Genomic DNA, 23,043 nt, shown 5'->3' on the forward strand with positions numbered 1-23,043 from the left:
CAACTTTCGGTCGTTGCCAAACATTAATAACAAAGATGCAAGAAAAAAATATATGATTCTGCTCATGAGACTCTTTACGACAGAGGTAACACGAGGAGGGGGGCATATGCTAAGTTCAGCCAATCGACACTAAGTAGGAAGTTTCTTAAGGAGCTTCCAACAGATTTTTGACATGAGGAATAACAGAAATTCTCTAAAAATTAATCCAAAATTTATTAACTAGTTGCCGATCATTAGAGCCAATCAAGAACTTAGATGATGGTTACCCTTTCAGATCCTCCCAAACTCTCACATCATCACAAGAAGGGTTTAAATCCAAATTACAGATTAAATTGCTAATAACACTTCCAAAAACCTGCACAAAAAGATCAAAATCCCAACAGCCCCCTCCTAATAAAAAAAGAAACATGTTAGATTTAATAGGATTTAACCTGATTAAGTATTTTTCTGATGGAACAGTACCTAAAACCACTCTGAACCAATCAAACCAAATCTAAAAAATTAAACTCTGATCTAATCAATTAAATCTCACTTCAACCAAATCGATTGGAATTTTACTTCCACAATCACATCTTTCACAAGTGGTATCAATATATATGGCTCTCTGCCAAATTTTGTGTTAAGAAGAAGCTCATTGCATGTTCTCCAAGCAGTCTCTTTGCTTTGGAGATGTTCTGGTGTGCCAGATGGTAATTGCAAAAAATCTGAGGGACTAAGATTGTTTAATCCACCACTCACTTTATCATGACCTAATGTACCATCAGTATGTCCAGTATCAGTTTTTACGATTGATCAACAAATACCGAATTAAAAAAAATTAGATACTGACTGGTGCCAACCTATATAGTTCTGATCCTTCCAGTATTGATTCCTTGCATTTGTAATATTGGTCTGACTGATATTTGATTCCTTGTCATCAGCATTATGGAACCTATACATATAAAAGAAATAAATGTTATATACCATGCATGCTAGAGAAAACAAGAAAGTTTACCAACAAATACAAATTTGCCTTCTACCATGTGAATGTCATCTACAAAGCACCAATAAAGAATAAATGTTCCTCAAAATTCTACTATGAATGAGATAATCTACCAGCTTAGTATTTTCAAAATATCTCTCCTGGATCTTCAGCCACTAGAGGAAGTAAGTTGGATGGATTGACAAGCATGCTCAGAGGTTATTCAAGATGAGAAACAATGGAGTCTGAGGTGGTTTCCATGAGTTGGATACTGAATTTGCCATAAGCCAATAATATATAATCCTTAGAACTGCAAGGTGTTGAGATGAGAAAAAAAAATTGATGTGCCAAACCATAGATACATGGGATAAATTTGACTATCCCTTCAAAATTTCCTTAAAGCTCAAAGTCAAAAAGGAATAAAAACCTGTGCCATCAATTGAGGTAAGCACTTGAGGGACTGCAGTATCTGGTTTTGAACCTGAAGTTGATAAAATCACATTGTGGACCCATAAGATAACACGCCAGTGCTAGTTCCCAGAACCAACTTCAATGCTAGGGTAGAAATAATAGCCTTCAATCATCTTTTCCTATAAGATCTGAACATATCGTCTCCAAAGACACTGCACAGATCAGATTAATGCCAAAGTTCACACTAAGAACAACGCAATACAGAGACTAGAATTTAGTTTTCCAGTTTAAATTCATCATTATGTCCATGATGCCTGTCAACCTGACAGAGAGCACAATAGATAATCAGCTCACTAAAACATATCTAACAGGAAAGAAGGTAAAATGTAGCAAATTTAGCATTTCACGTGCATATTACCATACACTAAGCAAATTGGTGAAAGAAGTATTGATAATTCATGAGACTGCAGAACTCACCAAGAGACTCAAAAGCCGAAGATGCATATTCACCCATCATTAAATGCCAATGTTAGATGAAAACCAAGCTGCATAAAAGGAATTGGAGGATATATCACCAAGATTTTTCAATAATGTTGGATGCACCTCAGTCATTTGCAGGAAGATCTAATCAAAAGGTATCATCTCCTTTATAAAGTAAACTATTCTGTTGAAACAGAATATTGACTTTTACCAATTGGCTGTTGAGTAATTTATGGCTCTAGTTTGACTAGTCATATACCTTCAACAGAACTCAATGACCGGAAAGGATCCATGTCCTGACCGCAAATAGTTAGGATTTACAGCTTCTTGTTGTTGCCGTAGCTTTTTGAGCAACACAGTATCAAGTCTTTCAGGCAATAAAATAGGTCTGGAGGACTCAGAATTCAGGAAAAACTATTAAAATATTCTGAATCCAAACCATCAAATCTGATAAACAGAAACAATTAATCCGGCATCAGTTATCAGTGGATCCCTTTTTTCTTTAATTACCAAAGCCATAAGCTACAGAATGAGAACATAAAGAAAGCTAATTCAATTATCTGGCTACAGATAAAAAAATCATTAGATCACAGATCAGTAGAATTTTGTTACAGAAATAAAAAAAAATAGGCTAGAATCTCTGATCATTTCAGTAAGGCTAGAATCACAGATCAGTAGACTTTATGTCCCACCATGACAGTCTAGAGGTGATCCAAGAATGCAAAAAAGTGGACCATGAATAGGAGAATGAAGTATATCCATGCAAGGAACAGAATGTATATATAGTAACAGGCAGAGAAGAATCAACATAAAAATATCAAATGTCAATAACTCTTGATACAAAAGTAAAACTAGAAAATAAACTAAAAGAATCTAATCAGAAAAGTTCTTCTCTAAGATCATATTTTGATTTTGTAATATAACTTGTGACTACATTATGTACTTACACAAAGACTGCAATTAAATTTCTAGCTTGCTTGCATTAGTTCCTCACCGCCCTCTCCCCACACAGGCGCGCGCACGCACACACCACCAATAAAAAAAAAAATGTAATTCCATCATCCCATTTGTTTCCATTTGACCCCTCCTCATCTATTTCTTCCATTCTACCAATCAATTACACATGATATAGTTTCAAATCTGAATCAGCTCATTGTACTCTGATAGCACAAGTTTCTGGAGAGACTTCTCATTTTCAAATATCTTTAAGGTTTGCGTAGTTCAAAAGACTAGAAAGATGGCATGCCAAATCTTCAGGACTGCGTTTCACATTATGCACTTCTGTGTGCACTTGTGAATGCATGCTGCACATGTTTCAACATATTTTCACATACTATTTGTTCATTTCCTCTAGCAACAATTAACCACATAAAAAAGTTGCCAAAATAACAACATGAAGATGATGTCAGCTTAATCTTCTGAAAAATTAATAACCAAGCTCGATGTGATTGATGATGAAGAAAAATTGCACCAATAGATGATGGTACAAAGAAATATTGCTTGACCAAAGCAGTTGACAATGGATTGAATCTGTCGGTTTGCTGTCAGTATTATATTGAATTGTCGAGAAGACACTGCAAAATGCAATCACACTTTGTCTTGAATAGTGTTTAACCAAAAGAAGCCAGTTTGGATATTGGTTGAAAGAAAAAAAGGATGTAGAGGCAGCTAAAAAATATTGTTCTTCACATCATAAACAACAAAGTTCCAGAACATAATTGCAAGGAAACTAAACATACAAGAAGAGTTAGTAAATTTAAATCAAAGGTTCATATTATCCAGATAGGTGATGGAGCACCATCAAAGGCACAACCTTGTTAATCTCAGCTACTAGGAGAAATATAATATATAATTGAAAAAATAACCACTTTCAAATTTCTTATCTGATCATCATAGTAACTAAAGACTATCAATCAGACAGCATTAACAAATATAATCTGAGAACAAGCTACATACAAAGCAAAAAAACAAACTTCACAACCAAATAGAATCAACAAGGATCGGACAGAAAAAGGTATACTCGGACGCTTGATGCAAATCTCGTTTAGATTGCTTCCGAGCTGACCAAAAGGATAGCCAGAGCCATACCTCCATTAACTTTTTATTCCAAGCATCTCTAAAAGGATATAAGCACAAGATCCACAATGGTTCAGGACACTAGTCACATCACTAACTCAAGAACACAGACAGTAAAAAAAACAAAAAAGCAAAGGTACACTCTGATATAGGGTTCACACTGAGAGGGGTGCAAACATTTCAAATGACCTTATTTATAACTAAGCTAAACACATCTAAATGAGGATATAATTAAGAGAGTAAGAACAGGTTTCAGCATGCATATAACTGAGAGCAGTGTACAAATATGCTCTCTATTCTCTGGCAGATGATGCCGACAAGACCGATGGATGTTGTAGACCAAAATTCAGCAGCGAGAGACTGTGAAGTGCAAGCTATAGTAAATTCTCAACTTATAGAAGCTTCCAACCAAAGAGTTCCATTTGGAGCTATCGGAGCTATCATAAACACATATAACAACTTCCAAAATATGCAAAAAAAAGAAAAGAAAAGATGGTGATGACATGTTCACTCCATTTTATTGGCTGAGGGCTGACAGCTCATGAAATGATAAGGATCACTGATAGATACTGCTTAAAGTAGAGTTTAATTGTAAGCAGTGCATGTTACAAAATGGGCTTATTGGGCAGATGCAACATGTGTAATCTCACAGTGTGACCTTACCATGGTGCTATGACATTTCAAAGGACACAACAAAACGTGTTCAGATAAGTTTCACAAGGGGATTTGTTGGATCAAGGAAATTCTTAATCGATGTTATCATCTGCAACTTGGCTGTTCGGAAACAATGTTTCTCTTCTCTTGGCAAAACCTGCAGGTTCCATGCTCTGCCCTCTAAACTTCAGCTCCCCTGGACCTCTAAAACCAGGATCTGCAGTGCCACTCCTATATGGTATCCCTGGTCCTCCAGTGTAATGAGTAGGCGACCCATACCTTCGACCTGGAGTTCTCAGTGCTCCTCCCCTTAATTCCCTCAATTCGCCAGCCCTCACACCATCAGCAAAGGCTCTTTCAGTGGCTCCAGGACCCAAGAGACTACTCGATGGGGCACCCGGAGCATTGAAGGACTCCTCTGGTGTCCACCCCAAGGAGTCCTTTTTCTTCACATAGAACTGCCATATACCAATCAAAAACAAAAGAAACAGAAGAACAGGACCACTCCACACGACAGCATTAGTCTCCACTCTGAAAACTGGAAAATTTGACCTGTAAATCCCAATGTACCCTCCACCAAGCCCCAAAACCACAAGCTTTTCACGATCTGCAGCTATCAATGGCTTCACATCTAATGGCCCATATGCAGCAGCTTCTGAATTCAAGAACAGGGACTTGATCTCACGGATCGTTACAGAGAACAGTGGCCGAGGTGCCCCGACCCTGCCATAGAACTGTGACGAGATGTTGTACACCGAGATCTTGTCATAGCTCGCAACAAGTAGATAACCTTTGATGCTTTGGATCGTTAAAGGACCATCAATGTCTGATTTCCTGATGGCCCGAACCCGACACTTGAGCTTGGCTACATCTCCAAGAAGCACGACGTGGACCAGGTCACCTCCAGCAGTGAAACCATATGCTTTTAGCCGCTCCGACGAGTCAAAGGAGTAAGCTTTGGCAATGGAGCCATTTAGCCCCTCGCATTCAGTCTCCCTCACTACCATAGACCTCAAGTCCAGCGACCCAGCACCCGTCTCGGTCAAGAACAGAAGCCTTTGCTTCATGAAAGCCAGGGGCGGGCTAGAAGCAATAGCGGTGCCATAGAGGGTGCCATTCTCCGTGAAAACCCTGATCCTCCCGCCACCATCTGATGCAATGATGTAGCGAGCGCGACCAACCTGATGGACCTCGAGGCCGGAGATCGACGGGGAATCCAACTCGCGGGATCCACGGATGACGGGTTTGGAGCTACCAACCGAGAGTGTGAGCCAATCATCACTATTAGCAGCAGACTCGTAGAGCCGGTGGGCAGTGACGGAGCCGTCGGCGTGGCCAGCGAAGAGGAGGCTCTCGTTGCGGCGGGAGGACAGGTAGGAGAGCATGGAGGTCACAGGGGAGCCAGAGAGGGACGAGAGCTCGATGATGATATCGCCAGCGGCGGAGAAAACATAAACCTGGCCACGGGTGTCGCCGACGGCGAAGTACTTGCTGAGGCCGTCGAGATCCTCGTACGGGAGCACGACGGCAACGGTGGCGGCGGCCTCCAGCCGCGCCGCTGCGGCGAACTGGAACCTCTCGGACCAGGAGGTCTTGTGCTTGGTCACGGATACGCCGGAGGAGTATTGGCCGCCCGCGCTCCCGGGCGCCGCTGGCGCTAGTGGCGGTGCGAGGACGGGGGTGACGGTCTCCAGATCCATGGGGAGCGCAGCAGACGACGGGAAGGTGTGGTCGGATTGACCGGAGGAGCAGGATGAGAGGGAGGCCTGTAGGGTGGCAACTGTATTGTAGAGGGACTCGACGAGGGCTTCAAGGCGGCGCAGCTGGAACTCATGGCGGTCGAGGAGGGCAGCAGGGTCGGATCCGGCGTCCGCGGAGGAGACAAGCGGGGGGGAGAGGAGGAGGGGAAGGAGGAGGAAGGCAGCCGCCACCATGGATGGAGGCGGCGAAGGGCGAGGGTCCGCGAAGCTCCGCGCCAGATCTCGTCCTCCCTTGGCAGGATCGGCTGGAAGAAGTAGGATTTCCCCGGGAGGAGATTTAGGGAGGAGGGCGGCGGAGATGGAGGCGACGAAATCTCACTTGACCTCTTTGAGAGTTGGAAGAGGCGGCGGCTACCGGGGAGAAGGGGGAAGGAGAAGAGCCGGGATCGGCTGTCGAGTAGGGAGCGGCGAAGACACGGGAGATTTTGACTCGGAAGGCGACACGTAGTCCGTCCGAGGTCGGACATGGGGAGACTGTTGATGGCTACAGACCAACCGTAAGTTGTGGTATTCAGGTCTTAACCAACTGACTAATTAGCTACCCAAATTTTTAGTAGCTTAATTCATCCACTAAATCATCAATTGATATTAATATTTACTCATGAATTATATATTACTTTAGAATAAATTATTAAAAACTATTTGTTTTTAATTTATCCTCACAATTTTTTTCATTTTTTAAACGATCAAAACACCTCAAAAAAAAAAAACAAACTCCATGTCAAAGTCGTGAGCTGATTCAATCAGATTCATGGATTTTAGACTAATTACGGCATCTTTTTTAAACAGTATAATTATACAATTCATGAATATCTTTAGCCCAAAAATGTACCCAAAGAATAAGAGAATTTTTTTTTCGAAATGAATCCTTAATTTTATATCTTATACTAATAATAAGGATATAAATTTGGCCAATGAGAAAGATTTGTTATACATAAATAGATAGTTCCAACGTAAAGGTATGGGGGCAAAGTAGTTCCTTTCCTAATAAAAAAAGAACATTTCCTTGTGTATCATCCATCATATGTTACTTTTGGAAGGTTCAGAGATTCAACTTCTGCATGGAAACTCAAGATTCCTTGTCACATTACAAACAATTTGGTGGATAAAACAAGACTTAGAAGATTGAAGCACCATGCTACATAAGCAAAGTCCAGATCCACTGAGTTAATATATTCATGGATATTTTTTTGTGGGTCCAAACTCTAATTTGAACCTTTTGACCAGATGGATGGATGCTCGACATATATCTTATGGGAATATGACCAACTTGCTATTAGTAATCATGTTTGGTACGTATCCAAAAGACATGATCAAAACATGCGTCATGTGCTCCTGATAATGCCAAGGAAAGAATATAGTAGATACAAAGAGATTAAAGAGTTACTATTTGATTGGAAGTATATAATGATGTATGAGTTTGACATGAAGTTTGCAATGAGTGAAAAAATATAGATCTAAGACTTTGATATATAACTTCTATCTATCTATCTATCCGCTTGAATAATAATCCAAAATAGATCTAAGACATAAAATTTGATATTGTCTTTCTCTTATCATGCACGCACGTAGACGAGAGAAGTAAAAAATAAATTATTGAGACAATTAGAGATTATCTTTCAACTAAATATATAAATATATTTTTAACATAATAAAATGGATAATTTTTTTTTACATTTCTTTTGATTTCGCTCTTCATTCATTTATATGATAAAACTTAAAAATTTAATATTTACATTTCTAAAATACCTTGAATAATCCTATGTATACGAGTCTAGACTATATTAAACTATGATTATGACATCAACTAATTTTTTCCCTAATAGTATTACATCCAAATAGTATGCAAAAATCATACTCCTATTTTTTTTTTCTAAAGAATTCAGCCTTCACTATTTATCCTTTGCTAAAAAAAAAGGAAGTGAATAAAAGTGAGTAAAAAATAGTAGATTGATGGAGATTTGGATAGTTCCAATAAAAGTTCAAGAGCGATCGTTTTAGTCCTTAATGACCCAAACAATTACACATTAGTTCAGTTATAATAAGAAAGGAAAACAATAAAAGGCATTAAGTCAGGTCAAACAAAAAAATGGTCAACAGTTAAAACTTAAAACCAAAAAGGAAAGGAGAAAGAAAAGAGAGAGAAAATGGGAAGAACAAAATAAAGTGTAGGGAAATTTTGAGTTTCTTTACTCGCATCCCAGCAAACTTTACATTTGTTGATGTAACCCTGCTGCATGGCATGACAATTGTGTGATAATTATTCTGTTGAAGATCATTTAAACAAAGCTTGATGTCTTTCCGTGATCTTCTTCTCTATCTTCATAGTAGTTCTAAGAAATCCGGAACGAGAATTAGAGTGTGTTACTCTGTAATTATACTTCTTTTCTATGTGGATGCTACTTTTTCTGTCATAAAAATGAAATAGCATGGACTGACTAAGAAAGTTGGGCGATTAGCTTCAATCAGAATATCCTAATGTTGAGTATCCGCTGAAGATTACATAATGTTCATCTAATACTGAAGATATTAGCTATATCTGAATGTTCTTATAGCTATACCGAAGAATGATCTAATGTTTATATGGGCATTTTGCCTGCATCTCAGCCTGGTTTTCACATATTAAATTTGTTTTGTTATGCAGGTGCAGAACACTGGTTGTATTTGATATATGTTCATCCAGCGGAGGAAGCGTGTTTGGAGAGAGAAGAGACAGCAGTAACAGCTAAGGGAGAAGCTGTTGCCATGGTTGCAGCCTAGATGTGGATGGAGAAAAGATGCGTTGGACTGGGGAGCTATTGGATGCAAGAGGGGCTACGGGAGGGTAGATTAGCCACAGGGTGGTGTGGAAGAACTGCGCCCACTGGCTTGAATGAAAAGGACAGTTTGGTGACCACATGCCCCTTTATCGCCACACTGCTGCACCGGTTGAGGCCATTGGTGCGTCAACTTCGTCGTCCCTCTTCGATAACCTCTGCAACTCCGATATTTTTAACACAATATTCATTGTTCTTGACCCGATGCACGAATTCATAACCCGAAACCTTCTGTCGATACGTCGATCGATCCTCCGATCCGATGTCCAATCTTTTGACATGTTTTTCTCTGACCCAACATGATTCTTCTTACTTTAATTGTTTCTCCCTGATCGAAGCATCTTATGTTACTCAAAAATACAAATAAAATCATAAATACTTATCAATTGGTTTCATCATCTGCCAAGATTTTTAATAACTAAACTAACTAACATCCAAGATTTTTAATAACTAAACTAACTAACAAGATTTTTAATAACTAAACTAACTAACATCTTAAGAAAAAAATTCTTACATCTCTACTCTTTTGTAAATCATATCTTTGGGGAAAACTTTACCACATCATCCCACATGAACATGAGGTTTTTTACCTTTGGACAGTCTCCAACACACTTCCGGATTTCATCACTATACCTCTGTTTGTATATTTCAAGCATAGTTTTGTTAGTTTTCTTGATTAAATTTGATTTACTTTGAATTCTGCACCAACAAATTTCCAAGCACATTTCCCAAGAACTAATCAATATATAGCAAAAGAAAGATTGTTTTTCAGCTACTAATCCAATTTGAACTTAAATGAAGATCCTGACGATGACCTCCAGCTTCATCAGACAGCCATAGCAGAAGTGATTAATGCAATTGAAATAAAAACGTTTTTGAAATGGAAAAAAAAAACTTTACCAAATCCAAGAAAGTAGGAATCATCGTCAATTTTTGAAATGGAAAAAAAAAAAAAAACTTTACCAAATCCGAGAAAGTAGGAATCATCGTCAATTATTTCCCAAAGAGACTAAGATTAAATCCTATGAAGTTCTTTTGGTGCAGAAATCAAACTTAACAGGATTTAATTAAGAAAACTAGCAAAAAGTTATGTATAAAATATAAAAAAGAGTTACGTTTATAGGACTCAAAAACACTTTGAGAATAATTGAAAGCATATCATGTAAGTTAAAATCAGAACATAGCTAGAGAAATTGATAACCTGCTGACCAACTAGTAGTGCCCTGGGTTGAAAATAACACCAGATCACCTAACCAGCAATGCATGTACAATATCAAACATAGAAATTCTGTATCAGAAAATTAAATATGCTTCAAATTAAGTTTTTCATAAGGATTGTATACGTGTGATTTGCTTATTTAGCATAACCTAGACTTCTCTATTACTGTCTTTGTAGATGGTCCTTAATGGCAGGAAGATATGTCAGGGAGAACAGAAGTGAAATAAACTAGAGGAATGCCTACCATAGGAAAAAAGAATCAGGACTGAGCTCAGGATCTTCACCAAACTGAGGGAAATACCCTCTGGGAGATCAGATGCGGAGACAGCAGTAGAGTTCAGAATTTCATGTACTGCGAATGAAAGGTGCACAATCCACAGTATCTCCTTTTGCTCATCAACTCCCTAACTATTCTATGAATCTCTCGTGTAGTTCTATCAACAAACACATGGTCATGACTGCTTCTTCCTTTTTATTGTTCACTATGCAAGTCCACCAAACACAGATGGATTTAATTCTTCGAAGATTGTGCACAACTCTCTTCTAAGTGAAGAATATTTCCTATATGGGCAGATAGAGCCTACATAACAACAGGATTGTTACTGATACGGCTGATGATATAGATGCAAAAGCATGGCTAACCCCTTTTCTCAATCATGATGTTTGGTATTCATACCAATGCCCCTAACATCCATCAGCATCAATCTATCATGTCCTAGACATGTCATATTTCTATATGTCCTTGTACTATTAGCTGCTATTGATGGAACAGTTGGTCACCATAGACATCGAAGCACAATATCCTCAGGCATCTCATCTGATACCTACGAGATTCCTGAGTTCATTGATGCTCATAGTGTCTGTCTTATTTATCACCAACATCTCGTCGTTCTTACTCAAGACATCTGGATTAATTTCATGATTATTCTACTAGCTAGCTATGTAGAATACGCTGGCTGCAATGTCAAACATGTGGAATGATTTGAATAGCTACTAGGATGAAGATCCTAATTGCAGGCGCTCAAATTTCGAAAACGACTCTATATCCATGCAACAGATCTAGGTTTAGTTATGAGTTCCAAGCATCAATTAACAATCGCAATCCTGATTCGCCCGGATAAGAACATGACATCGCTCACAAGAAACTTCAAAATAAGGATCCCGAATGTAGATGCTTACGCTACGAAAACTCGATATCGATACAACAGATATAGTATTTAGAAACCTTAATTTCCCCAAATACGAATGCGAGAGAGAGAGAGAGAAATCGAGACTACCTCGAGGTCTCCGTAGACTGGCGCGAGGATCTCGTCAAGAGCCATGGCGTAGGAACGATTGAGGAGCGTCGTGAAAGAATCATGAAAGCCAGATCTAATGGGAAGAGAGAGAATAGGTAAGGATACGAGGCGAGGGAGGTGAGAAATTGGCTATCTGTGATGGCGGGAACCGAACGGGTATTTTGAAAATTTCCCCTTCTCCCGCCTAATTAGTGTGTTCGAAGTCGTGTGCGAATAAAAGAAGCTCATGAAGTACTTCGCGTCCGGACCTCGGTCGGCGAGAGAGCCCTTGGGACGAAGGACGTACGCACGCGACCCCCACGCTTACCTGCTTCTCATATTGAAGCAAGTTGCGGGCCCCAGCCGCGAACAACACAATCGCCGATGGAAAGGTGGGCCCAAGGGACCACGTGGCGCCCAGAGGCATCAGCATCTGAACGCGTGACACGTTTCGGTTCCTCTTACTTTCATTTTTCTAGAGAAAGAAGGAAAAAGAAAAATACCGAACCAACCCACGACGCGCCACGTGCTCACTTGCCCGCCTCGTGATTGGAAGTAATGACGATGCCTAATGTGGATCCCACCGGCTGCTCTTCAGCTCGTCCAATCATAAGGCGGGTGGGACGAGGTAACTAATGCCAAGGTGTTATACAACGATTTCAACGTTAATTCAAATCCGACTCCCGGAGAAGTATCTGAATCGATATACTTTTCTTTCCATATGATAGATAGTATTTCTAGACAAGTCATTTTCCACCTTTTTCGAATTTAGTATGTACCCTTTGATTGAATACAAACAATCACATTGTTCATGCCTACATTAATAGAAAATCGAGCAACAAGAACCCTAAATCTATGGCATTGTTACTCATTTCTGGGTTCAAATGCAAAGACAAAAGAAGTTTAAGACCCTGTCTTCAGATTCCAACAGATAAAACAAAAAGATGCAAACGAGATCCATAAAAGAGGCAAAGAAAGGAATGAACCTTACCAGGTCACACGTTGCTGGCCTGAAGTAGCAGAGCTGCTGTGATTGATCAGGAGCACTCAGAGACAACCTCATTTTGCTAAAAGGGGGAGGGATGATCTGAGGTTCCATATTTTCAGATCACAGGAGGTAGGATCTCCACTAAGAACTCATGGACTCCTCAAATTATCGAAAACACCAGTCTAAATTGTTCAAAAACAAGCTTGCAAAGTCAGATTTGTGGCTCCAGCCAGATACAAGATTCTTGCATGCATTCTGCGGGAAGTTCGGCACGAGAAAATAATGTGAAAGAATAGAGGGAAAAAAGGGTTTTTAGCCCAAATATGCTTAGTATCAGACTACAGCACTTCAACAGCTTCAAAATTACAAGCAACATCAGAAGGGACTACTCAATGCCCCAGCATTGCTGATGTCCTTGAAGGAGACCTTGAATCGATGCCGATGTCTGATTGTCAACTCATAACCTCAGAGAAAGGCTCAGAGGCATGAAGGACCCACCTCTCTTGATCATCTGCAGTGATAAAATTCAAGGATGAAGATCCAGAAGAGGAAATACTAAACTCTGAAATCTAGAACCTCAGGAGTTGCAAATGCGGCTCAGGATAGAGATCCCCCATTAGGGGACCTGGAAGAGGTGCTGGAGAAGTCTGATGCAGCCATCGGAATGGAAATAGAGAGCTGTGTTGTGGAAAATGAGGTCCGGTTTGACCTATCTTCTTCGAGGTCTGACCAAGCATCTCTCGTCTTGGGCCACTCATCAAAGAAAGGACGGAGGAACTGAGTTTCATGTTTCACAGGCTCTGATGAGCCAAACTCACTTCCAAAGAAAGAATGTTGCTGCTGTTCCTGTCTAGACAGTGAGCTCATCTTAGCCCGCCCAAGATCTTGCACCGTCTGAAGTTGAGAGTAAGCACTATGCAGAATGGAAAGGTATTGGGATTTCGACATAGGGAAAGAGGACGCTTGTGGTGGCATCAGGAGCCATGAGCTGTCCACAGAGGAGTCCACCCCAAGGGCCCTAGCAGTGCCAGAAGCTTCAGAAAAGAAACTACGCTCATCCACATCAGGTTTAAGTCCAGAGGAGTACCTGCAAAAAATTGGGTCCACCACATCCATAATGAAAGCATATTAAGAAATCCAATGGAAGAAATTCAAATTTGACAAGAAAACTATGAGAGGCTAGAAATTTCTATCAAGACTTCCAAAATTCCCCACACGAATGGAATGGCCCCTTTATTACATGCTGCATTTTAGTCCAAATTTCTTTCAAAGCAATGCGTCCCCTGATCTGTGATCATACTGGTTCTCACTTCAGGTAAGAATATCCTAGGGTACAACATCAAAGTAAATTATCACAAGCATACTTATTTTCACTGTATAAATCCAACATGAAGAATTGAACTTCATGCTTAAAGTTCATAATATCTTGCCACATTCTAGACCATTATATAACTGGTCTAGTTCATTTGTTAAGTCAAGTCACATAAGGATATGCATTAAAATGATGAGCAACACCAGAAACAAATCTAATAATCTTACTGCATCTGGTATTTCCAAACAATAAGAAGAATGCACCACCATGAATCTTTTCTTCAAGTTGCAAATGATTGAACTACTGCAGCTTTAAGTAAAAGAGAATGATTAATCCCACAATGGCAAATGATGTTTCAGCAATCAAATGAGAAGTATTTGATATTTGATTCTTTTTCTCCAAGTACATGGAGCATTGCAATATGCAAATACTGAAAGTAGATAATGGAAGGTTGAAATGTGTAAAAGAAGATGAATGCTATATCAAAGAACACTTTTTATATTCTTCCTTTTTAAATATTATTCCTTCTGATGAATTCCAAATCTCATTTTAAATAGTTTTGATGTGACATGTAACAAGACAAAAACAACTTGACAGCATCTGTTGATTATATCAAGATAAGCTCCTGGAAACATTCTCCAGCAAAAAGCAATGAAAACTTAATAGACATGAAACAACAGGTGAAAAATACATCTCTGAAATAACACGGATTTAACTTACTGTGGTCTACCAATTTAGCTGACACAAGCAGAGACTGGAAACAAAAATATGGCCATTTACCGACAACGTCTAGATGAGCAACTTATCACATAAATAGTAAAGATGATAAAGATAGAAGATTGCATATTAGACCTTGACATAATAGGGAATGGCAACTTACATATTCTAGAATGATGACTACTAAACTTCGTTAGCTGCAGCAAAGAGGTGTGGCTAGAAACCGGTAGGAACTGGGATGATTGACACAAACATTACGAAGTATCCAGAAAAAAAAAGGAGAAAAGTATTTTGAATCAATCATTTCAAAACTATTAAAATAAAACTATTTCAAATCAGGTTGCACCTGTTGGAAGATCATGGACACAAAACATAAGAGATCTTACAAGAACATCAAACTAAGCGGATGGAGACACCTAGTAGCGTGTGCACCCAGTATAGGAGCTTTGTCCGGATATTCGAAGATTTGAAGTTTTGGACATGTTCCATTGATGTCACATAAACTGGATAGATCTAGATCTTAATCTTCAAGATATGCATTGCTTTGTTTGACACAGAAAATTTTCTCAATTCAACCTATTCGACAACAATCAGTAAAGTTCAAGAAACCCAGAAGAAATCTAAAACATTCTCGAAATCATCTTCCACATATATAGTCAGAGGACTTATAGTCAATCAGCTATTTAGAAATTCACATAGTGGACCAAAAAATTTCAAGAGTATATTGCATACTGCCATCTTTTGACCACTTGACTACTGGTACCAGAAAAACCAGATTATTAACATATTCTAATCCCTCAAAAGGGGAAAAAGGACCTTCTCTGCCACATACACGTTCAAGACACAGATAATTTTTTTAAGTTTTAAACTGACAAAGAATACCTTTTCTGCAGAATGCAGAGCTTGACACAAAGCCTGAGCTAGGACAAAACAAAAAAAAAATTAAGTGGAGCTGTGGAGTCCAGACTACTGCAAACAGAATCTGAAAATTCACGAGAATTGTCAGACCAAATTTGTAATACCCCACATCAACAAGAAAGTAGATTCAGAAAGAAAAGCTTCCAAATATTCCAGCACTGACTGTAAGATATTAATTGGTCTACAGACCCACAAAAGATTTTCTTTATCTACTTTCCATAGCCTACAAAATGAAGATGGCCTGCCAATGGGCAGGGAAGTCTAAGGAGGGTCAATAAACACAGTTTTGCCTCTATAGTCAGAAAGATCGTTTGAATGATTCAGACCATGGTTCTTCCGTAGTCCACAGGTTCACCAAAATGGTTGTAAATGAAAAGTATTATATCCTACACTCATCCGTGTTGTTGTCTTTTTATTAACTTAGATGGAACTGTGGAAGTTTAGAGTCTGTGCCATCTTAAAGAATTTAACCAACTGAGATTTTGGTTAAACAACCAAGTGAGATGAAATTTAGCTTAATGAAAAAAATCTCCCTTAATCAAGCATGATCAAATTCCAAATGACATAATCATCCAGCAAACAGGATTACCAGATCAAAATCCTGATTCCTAAAAAGAGACATATAACCATTTCAATGTTGAAGTAAAAAAGTCTAGGTTAAGGTACCTATTGCCAAGAGAGTCAGTGTCCATCGGTAGCCGAGATGAACTAGCACCACCACCAAGGCATGAATTCTGTGCATTGCTCGGACCTGCAATTGACTGCAGGGTGATGCTCCGGAAGCTTCCAACACCCGTTCCGCCGGCATTGCTTCCAGAGGGAGAGAGGGATGTCAAAGTCGATGACGAAGTCTGAGATGGGGAGACAGTTTGTGATTCCACAGGCTTTCTTGAACGGTTGCGGCCTCGGTGCATGTGACGCTCGCAATACTTAGAACCAGGGTATGCATCCTTGGAGCAGCGCCACTTCTTTCCATCAGTCCGACGGCACCGCCCTGGTTCTGGGTCCGGTTTCTTCCCATAGTAGGAATAGTAACTCACTGAATTCAAAACGAAGACAGCCATCCAAAATTATATGAAGTAACAGCACAAGAGGTAACTGTACCAAACAAGGGCTGCATAGAGAACAACTGTCAAATAAAAGGGAAAGTCTGTAGCTGATCAAAATGTCAATGAAAATCGAAGACGGGGTATAAAAGTTCTCATAGTCCACAAAAGCTACACAATAGAGTTGAGGACCGAAAGAACAGACAACCCAAAAAATGCCACAGGATTAGCAGTTCCTGAAGCCACAAGGCAGTGGAAGAAGATAGAGTAGAATATGGATTGACAAGAACTTCCAAAATGCTTTCCGTATGCAACTTCAACTTGTCATTACCATTTTTTTCCCACCAAACTAAAATTCATTGTTTGCAGTGATAAAAGAACAAATCCTGGCTTTCCAACCTAGCAATAAAGTGATTTAAAGAAAGCAGTATAAACAACAAGAGACTGCAATTATAGCAACAAGATTACGTATTCTAAGCTAAAAAGAACCTTCACATAATCCAACAAAAAAGGGCAAAATGAACAAGAAATACATAAAAGGTCGACAACTTATGGAACGCAAATCCCATCAGAAAACTCAGAAACCACTGCCAATGATCGCCAAGAACTGTAGCAACATCGTAGCCAAAATATCCAAAAATAAACTCATGTAAGAGCTAAAAACCGAAAGTAAATTGATTTGGCAGACGATAAACCCCCGATGCAAGAAAAATACCCACCTCGACACAAACCATGATCATAAAAACTTCCAAAGAAAACGCCTAGCAACAGAAAAATGGAGAAGACAGAACAAAAAGACAATAACTTGGCGTCGGCCTCTTACGCGAAGGGTGGTAGTATCGTCCGGGCAAGGCCTCGAAGCTCCTCCTTATGGGAATGATAAGCTCCGGCGGCACGGGAACGCCCGCCATTAGGTACTTTAAGATCAGCGCCTGGTGCTCCAGCTCCTGCCACTGTGTCGCCGTGAACGGCGGCCGGCACCCGACCGCCGCCGCGGCGGCCGCAAAGTTGTTCATCGCGTAAAGAGGGACAAGAACTAGCGAAGGACCGAGAAGAAGAAGAAGAAGAAGAAGAAGGAGAAAAAGACGACAAAGAATCCCCCTCGTTCTCGAGCTCACTCATGGCCGAGGGCGCGACAGACAGTCGCGTCCTCCGCCGCTGAGGAGAACCCAGAAACTTTCGCCATCATCGTGTGGCTGAAATGTTGCGGTGGAGAGAGACGGTGGCAGTGTTTTTATAGGGCAAAGGACCATGGCAATGTCCCGAGGTCCAACACACAAAACACTCAACTTCGAAGGACTAAATCGCAAAAACGTATCCACGTCATGACCCGACTCGAGTCCGATCCAATCCGTTCGGAACCAATCCCCCGACCCGACTCACATCCGTTGGCGGACGGGACGAAAATTTACCGTCTTGTATGACCATAGTGGTTGCATCCTTTAGCTCAAATAATTGAGCATGGCATGTGGGTTTTATGACTCGCCGAGTCGAAGGAGGCCCACATCTTTTGGTGCAGTACACAACTACGAACTCCACCTTAGCCAACTCGGAATCTTCAAGCTCAGTAACTTTTTGTTGCTTTTTCCTGTGTTACCATGGAATCAAAGGTGGGTGCAATGATGAGGGTTATGAGGCATGACTTGTGCGACACTCCTTCGATTAAGGATGTTAGATGAGGGTCCTTTTAGCTGTGTGTGGCTTTAGGGTTCAATGGCGAAGGGAAGGGAGAAGTCCCCACAGCGAGCTGCTGCTCCTTGGCATGACAGCAAGTGCATGTGATGGGTACGTCCGCGACCGGCCCAAAAGAGAACTGCTGCTTAGGTGGTATGTAGTTTTCAGGGACCATCACTTGTCGGTAGTTGAGAGACTGATAAGGAGAGATGGAGGAGCAGTACGCTGCTGTGAGCGAGAGAGAGAGAGAGAGAGAGAGAGAGAGTCCTGTGTGCAGCAATTGTGTATGTGCAATCTTATGAGCACAGCGAGGAACAGTGGCTTTGTGTGCCAGCAATTACGTACCTGTAGGAATGCTAATCTACATGTATTCTCTCACTGCCTGCGAGATAAGTAGGAAAAGGAGAAGCACGTATGTATATATTAGACGAGCCAAATGTGACTTTTCTCAGATCCTTTTTTCTCACTTAATTTCTTGGAAGAATCCCATAAATAATTTTTTTTAGGGTTTTTTTTTTGTTTAAATTATCCCTCATTTTTAGAATGTATTAATGATATAATATTTTTGATTTGAAAATTAATCACTTATCTTTTTTCCTCTTTCCTTTTATTCTTTTTTGACACTGTATTTCCAGTAATATCATGAAAATACCATAATGCAGTAAAATAAAGATTATGTTATAATATATATATATATATATATATATATATCATGTTATTTTTAATAATATTTTTTAAAAAATATATATTGGGGAGAAAAATATTAAAAAAACAGTTATTGGAAAAAACCCAATAATTTTTTTGGTTATTGGGCAATTAATTTAAAAAATGTGGCAGAACAAAATGAATACATGGATCTGACATAGGAATGGCAAGTCACAATTAATTGAAGAGGAAAAGATGTTCATGGATTAGGAGTTCCCAGTGACAGAGATTTCCAGACAGGCAAGGAAACACCAAGAAGGGGGGGAGGAAGACAACCAAGAATCCAACAAGAACATAGCATTTACTTCACTGTTTGGAGTCAGCTGAGGGATAAATGTAACTCCTCTTCTCACTAATACACACATATATAAAGCTAAGAAAGGCATTAAATGCAGAACTGTTCCAATTAAAACCAGGTGGGCTCCAGAGACTAATGTTTGGATGCTCACATGACTTGCATGAGTGAAAGAGATACTGTTGTCTCAATCTAAAAGCCTTTACCTTGAGATATGCATCCACAAAAAACCTCCCCTTTTTTTTTGCTCCTTGGGGAGAAGAGATGCCCCCATCCAATGACTGACTGATTACTTCCAAGAACTTTCAAGTAAGTCATTTGAGTTTCCCTGCAAACTGCAGGCAAACTATGACCAAAGAAGAAACACCTCCAGGTTTCAATAGCCAACTGATATGAGATATGGGCCCAAATAGGCAGGTGGTTTGGCATGACAGAACTAGTTCAGTCTAGTTCAGTCTGAACAAAAGGCTGCAAGAACACATAAGAAGTGGACACACACACTCAAAGTTTAGATATTGTAATATATTCCATTGAAAAAATAATATATAAGATAAGAATAATTATTAAAAAAGCTTTATTGAAAAAATTTTATTGAAGAAGCTTAAATACATTAATATGTCCCTCTCCTATTTATACATATTAGGAGAAATAATTTCTTTCAACAGAATAGAGGATTTTTCTCAACAAGATAGATAGATTTTCTCATCTTCTATCATGCCGCTTTATTGAAGTGAAAAAACTTAAATATATTAACATGTCCCCGGTTAGGCACTGCTCACCAGCAATTATGAAGAACAGAGGCTGTGCCTAATCTATTACAAGGGATGGTTGAGACATTTTTCATGATCTCTATAAGTTCATACACTGATTCCATAGCCTACAATCAAGCAATTCCCCTGATATAAGTCATAAAAAGTGTACATGAATTCTGAAAAATAAATTCAAACTCATAAAAAAATAACATAATTTTAGGATGAATTATCAGAAAAAAAAAAATTCGGCTTGAGGTTTTTTCTTTTAGCCTTTTGTTTTCCCTACCAGTGTACTTACTTTTTTTATATTCTTAAAATACTGCTGATGGATAAGCTAAAAAAACTCTGTATTGGATCAATTCATAAAGTAAATCAGTCTTCTTAGAAATGACTTCTTACCAAGCAAAGAAATCTGAAAAATAAAGTTTAATTATTCAATAAATACTCTATGTATCTCTAAATCTTGATCTGGAAAGAGAAAATATTATTAGATTTTTCTCTAGTAACTCCAAAGAGAGTGAGAGAAAACTTTCTCTTTGAACAGATAGATTTGTGCTTGAGTTGAATTTCAACTCAAGGGTATTTGTAATTGATCTTATATAATAATAATTTTAGTTTTCTTTGTAAATTTTTTTACAATTTCTTTCTTAGGATTATAATGTTTTTGGCATTTTCACAAAAATATTTTAACTGAATCCATTCATATCATGGATCGGTGCAGAAATATATCTTATCAAAAGTATTTTTTAGACTAAGGAAAAGATTTTTAGATCACAGAAAAGACTAAAAGCCAAAATGAGAAACTTTTCCTAAAAATTCACCCAACATTTTAGGTGTAAGTTAAGGTCTGAAAAAAAAAAAAAAAAAAGCATCTGTGCAGTTCTTTGTGTTTCTTTCTCTTTATTTTATATTACAGTTGTTACACTTAACTTCAGCAGCTCACTGAACCCTGCAAACAAATGCAAAAATAGAGAGGAAGAAGAACTAAAAGGAAAAAAAAAAAAGTTATTGCCATAAAGTACATACTTATTTATAAAAAAGTTAAGTGGAAAAATAACACACAACAACTAAAAGGATTGCTAGAAAATAAATAGCTAGCTTAAGTCAATACATCATGGTGAATAGACTTGTTGTCTGGAATGTATTGTTAACAATGGAGGTCTGCTATTGAAAGCACACCATTTAGAGGCATATGAGTGCTTAAAGATCTGCCAGGTGCAGAACTCACTCTAATTAAAGTTTTTTTTATTAGTAAAAAATTTTATATGGTATCTAACACCCAAAAATTCTAGGATCAGACCAACTTGATTTGGATTTGGCTGTAAATCAAGACTATCTTAAACAAATCTATTTAGTCTGAAATTGTTGAATCTCGGATTTTTAACGATGAAGTCAATTGTCATTTGTTGTCTAACCTATATGTTGAGATAAGTGTGCAGGATTAACTACGATGAAAGTAAGACATGCAGCAGGAGTTGCACCGGAGTCATGACAATGATCACGTTTGGAGTTCGAGAGCTCGACGGAAGTTCGGACTGTCGTCGGAGGTTCTACGGGAACAAATCCGAGAAGTCCATAAGCTTGCTAAAGAAGCTCGTCGGAACTCGCCAAGTGTATCGTCGCAAGTCCAGGAGTTTACCGGAAGTCCGCAGGAGAATCACCGAGGGTTCATCGGATGATCGACAGAAGTTCGCCGGAAACTCGCCGGAAGATGCGATTGACGCACCGGAGCAAGCTACAGAAATTGTCTTAAGTTGGTAATGGGAGGTGATCCCATTGGCTTAATCTTGGGGCAATTGGGCCCCTGAAAGACCTAATTTGGGCCGAATGGATCTACCCATTCGGATCCTGATTACTGTAGGAGGTGCAACCGCCCAAGCCAGGAGGTGCAACAGCCTGGGCTAAGTCTCCCAGGGAGACTAGGCGGTGCAACCGCCTGGGCTCAGTCTCCAAGCGAGACTGGGCGGTGCAACCTCTCCTGACAGGAGGTAGCACCGCCTGAGCTCGGTCTTGGAGCTCTGGCAGGCGGTGCAACCGCCCCAGTCAGGAGGTGCAACCGCCTGAGCTCGGTCTTCGAGCTCTGGCAGAGAGGTGCAACTGCCCCTAACAGAGGTGGCACCGCCCAGAGGCTCAGTCTTCGAGCTCTGCCAGGCGGTGCAACCGCCCCAGTCAAGAGGTGCAACCGCCTGATCCCAGAATTCCGGGAATTGACAGTTTTGAGCTCCAAATTTAAACTGGGTTGGGGCCTATAAATACCCCACCCATTCAGCACTGAAAGGTAGCAACTAACACTCGAAATCTTGACATCTTTCTGTGATTCTTAGAGCTCAAAATTGTTGTAAAGGCCAAAAGTTCTCCTCCCTTTGTTCTTCAAGTTTTGAGTTGTAAAGAAAGGAGAGAAAATTTTTGTAAGGGTTGTCTCCTAAGCCCGTCAAAAAGAGTGAAACTGTAAAAGGGTGGTTGGCCTTCGCCTATTGAAGGAAGGCCTCTAGTTGACGTCGGTGACCTCGTCGGTGGAGGAAGCCAAAAGTGGAGTAGGTCAAGATTGACCGAATCACTCTAAATCTAGGTTTGCATTTACTTTGAGCATATTATCTTTACTGCAAACCTCCTCTGAAGCTTACTGCCTTCTGCGCTTTTACGATCGGGTTTCAAACCTTTTACTTTCCGAATCAGCGTTTAGACGTAAATCTGCTTTTTCGTACGATCATCATATTGCAGATTGCGTTTACGTTTTGAGCTTTACCATAACTGCAAACTGCCTTCATACTCTTGCTTAAACTGCATCTTGCCAAATCAAGTGATTTACGAATCAGCACTTAGACGTAAATCAGTTTCTTCGTACGAACATCGGATTTCAGCTTGTGCCTATATTCTGGTTTTCATCATAGCTGCAAACTCCCTGGATAGATTAACTTTAATATCATCTTGCTTAGAATCAGATTTTACACAGAAATTGTTTTTATCGTTCGAACACAGCTT

The 23,043-nt window shown here is 39.6% G+C and overlaps 2 protein-coding genes across 2 annotated transcripts; both read right to left on the reverse strand.

The window, feature by feature from the left end:
- Positions 1-4,470: 4,470 nt before the first annotated feature.
- Positions 4,471-6,824, reverse strand: LOC135675725 (uncharacterized membrane protein At1g75140-like). The gene has a single exon (XM_065186179.1). It carries the CDS (start codon positions 6,514-6,516, stop codon positions 4,675-4,677), a length of 1,842 nt encoding a protein of 613 aa, XP_065042251.1. The 5' UTR covers positions 6,517-6,824; the 3' UTR covers positions 4,471-4,674.
- A 5,983-nt stretch (positions 6,825-12,807) lies between these two features.
- Positions 12,808-17,820, reverse strand: LOC103996076 (growth-regulating factor 5-like). The gene is made up of 3 exons (XM_009416896.3): positions 17,459-17,820; positions 16,256-16,628; positions 12,808-13,729 (listed from the first exon to the last, which is right to left on the reverse strand). Exons 1-3 carry the CDS (start codon positions 17,649-17,651, stop codon positions 13,240-13,242), a joined length of 1,056 nt encoding a protein of 351 aa, XP_009415171.2. The 5' UTR covers positions 17,652-17,820; the 3' UTR covers positions 12,808-13,239.
- Positions 17,821-23,043: the final 5,223 nt, after the last annotated feature.

The sequence above is a fragment of the Musa acuminata genome, chromosome BXJ1-1 (genome assembly GCF_036884655.1).
Source record: "Musa acuminata AAA Group cultivar baxijiao chromosome BXJ1-1, Cavendish_Baxijiao_AAA, whole genome shotgun sequence".
NCBI classification, from domain to species: domain Eukaryota; kingdom Viridiplantae; phylum Streptophyta; class Magnoliopsida; order Zingiberales; family Musaceae; genus Musa; species Musa acuminata.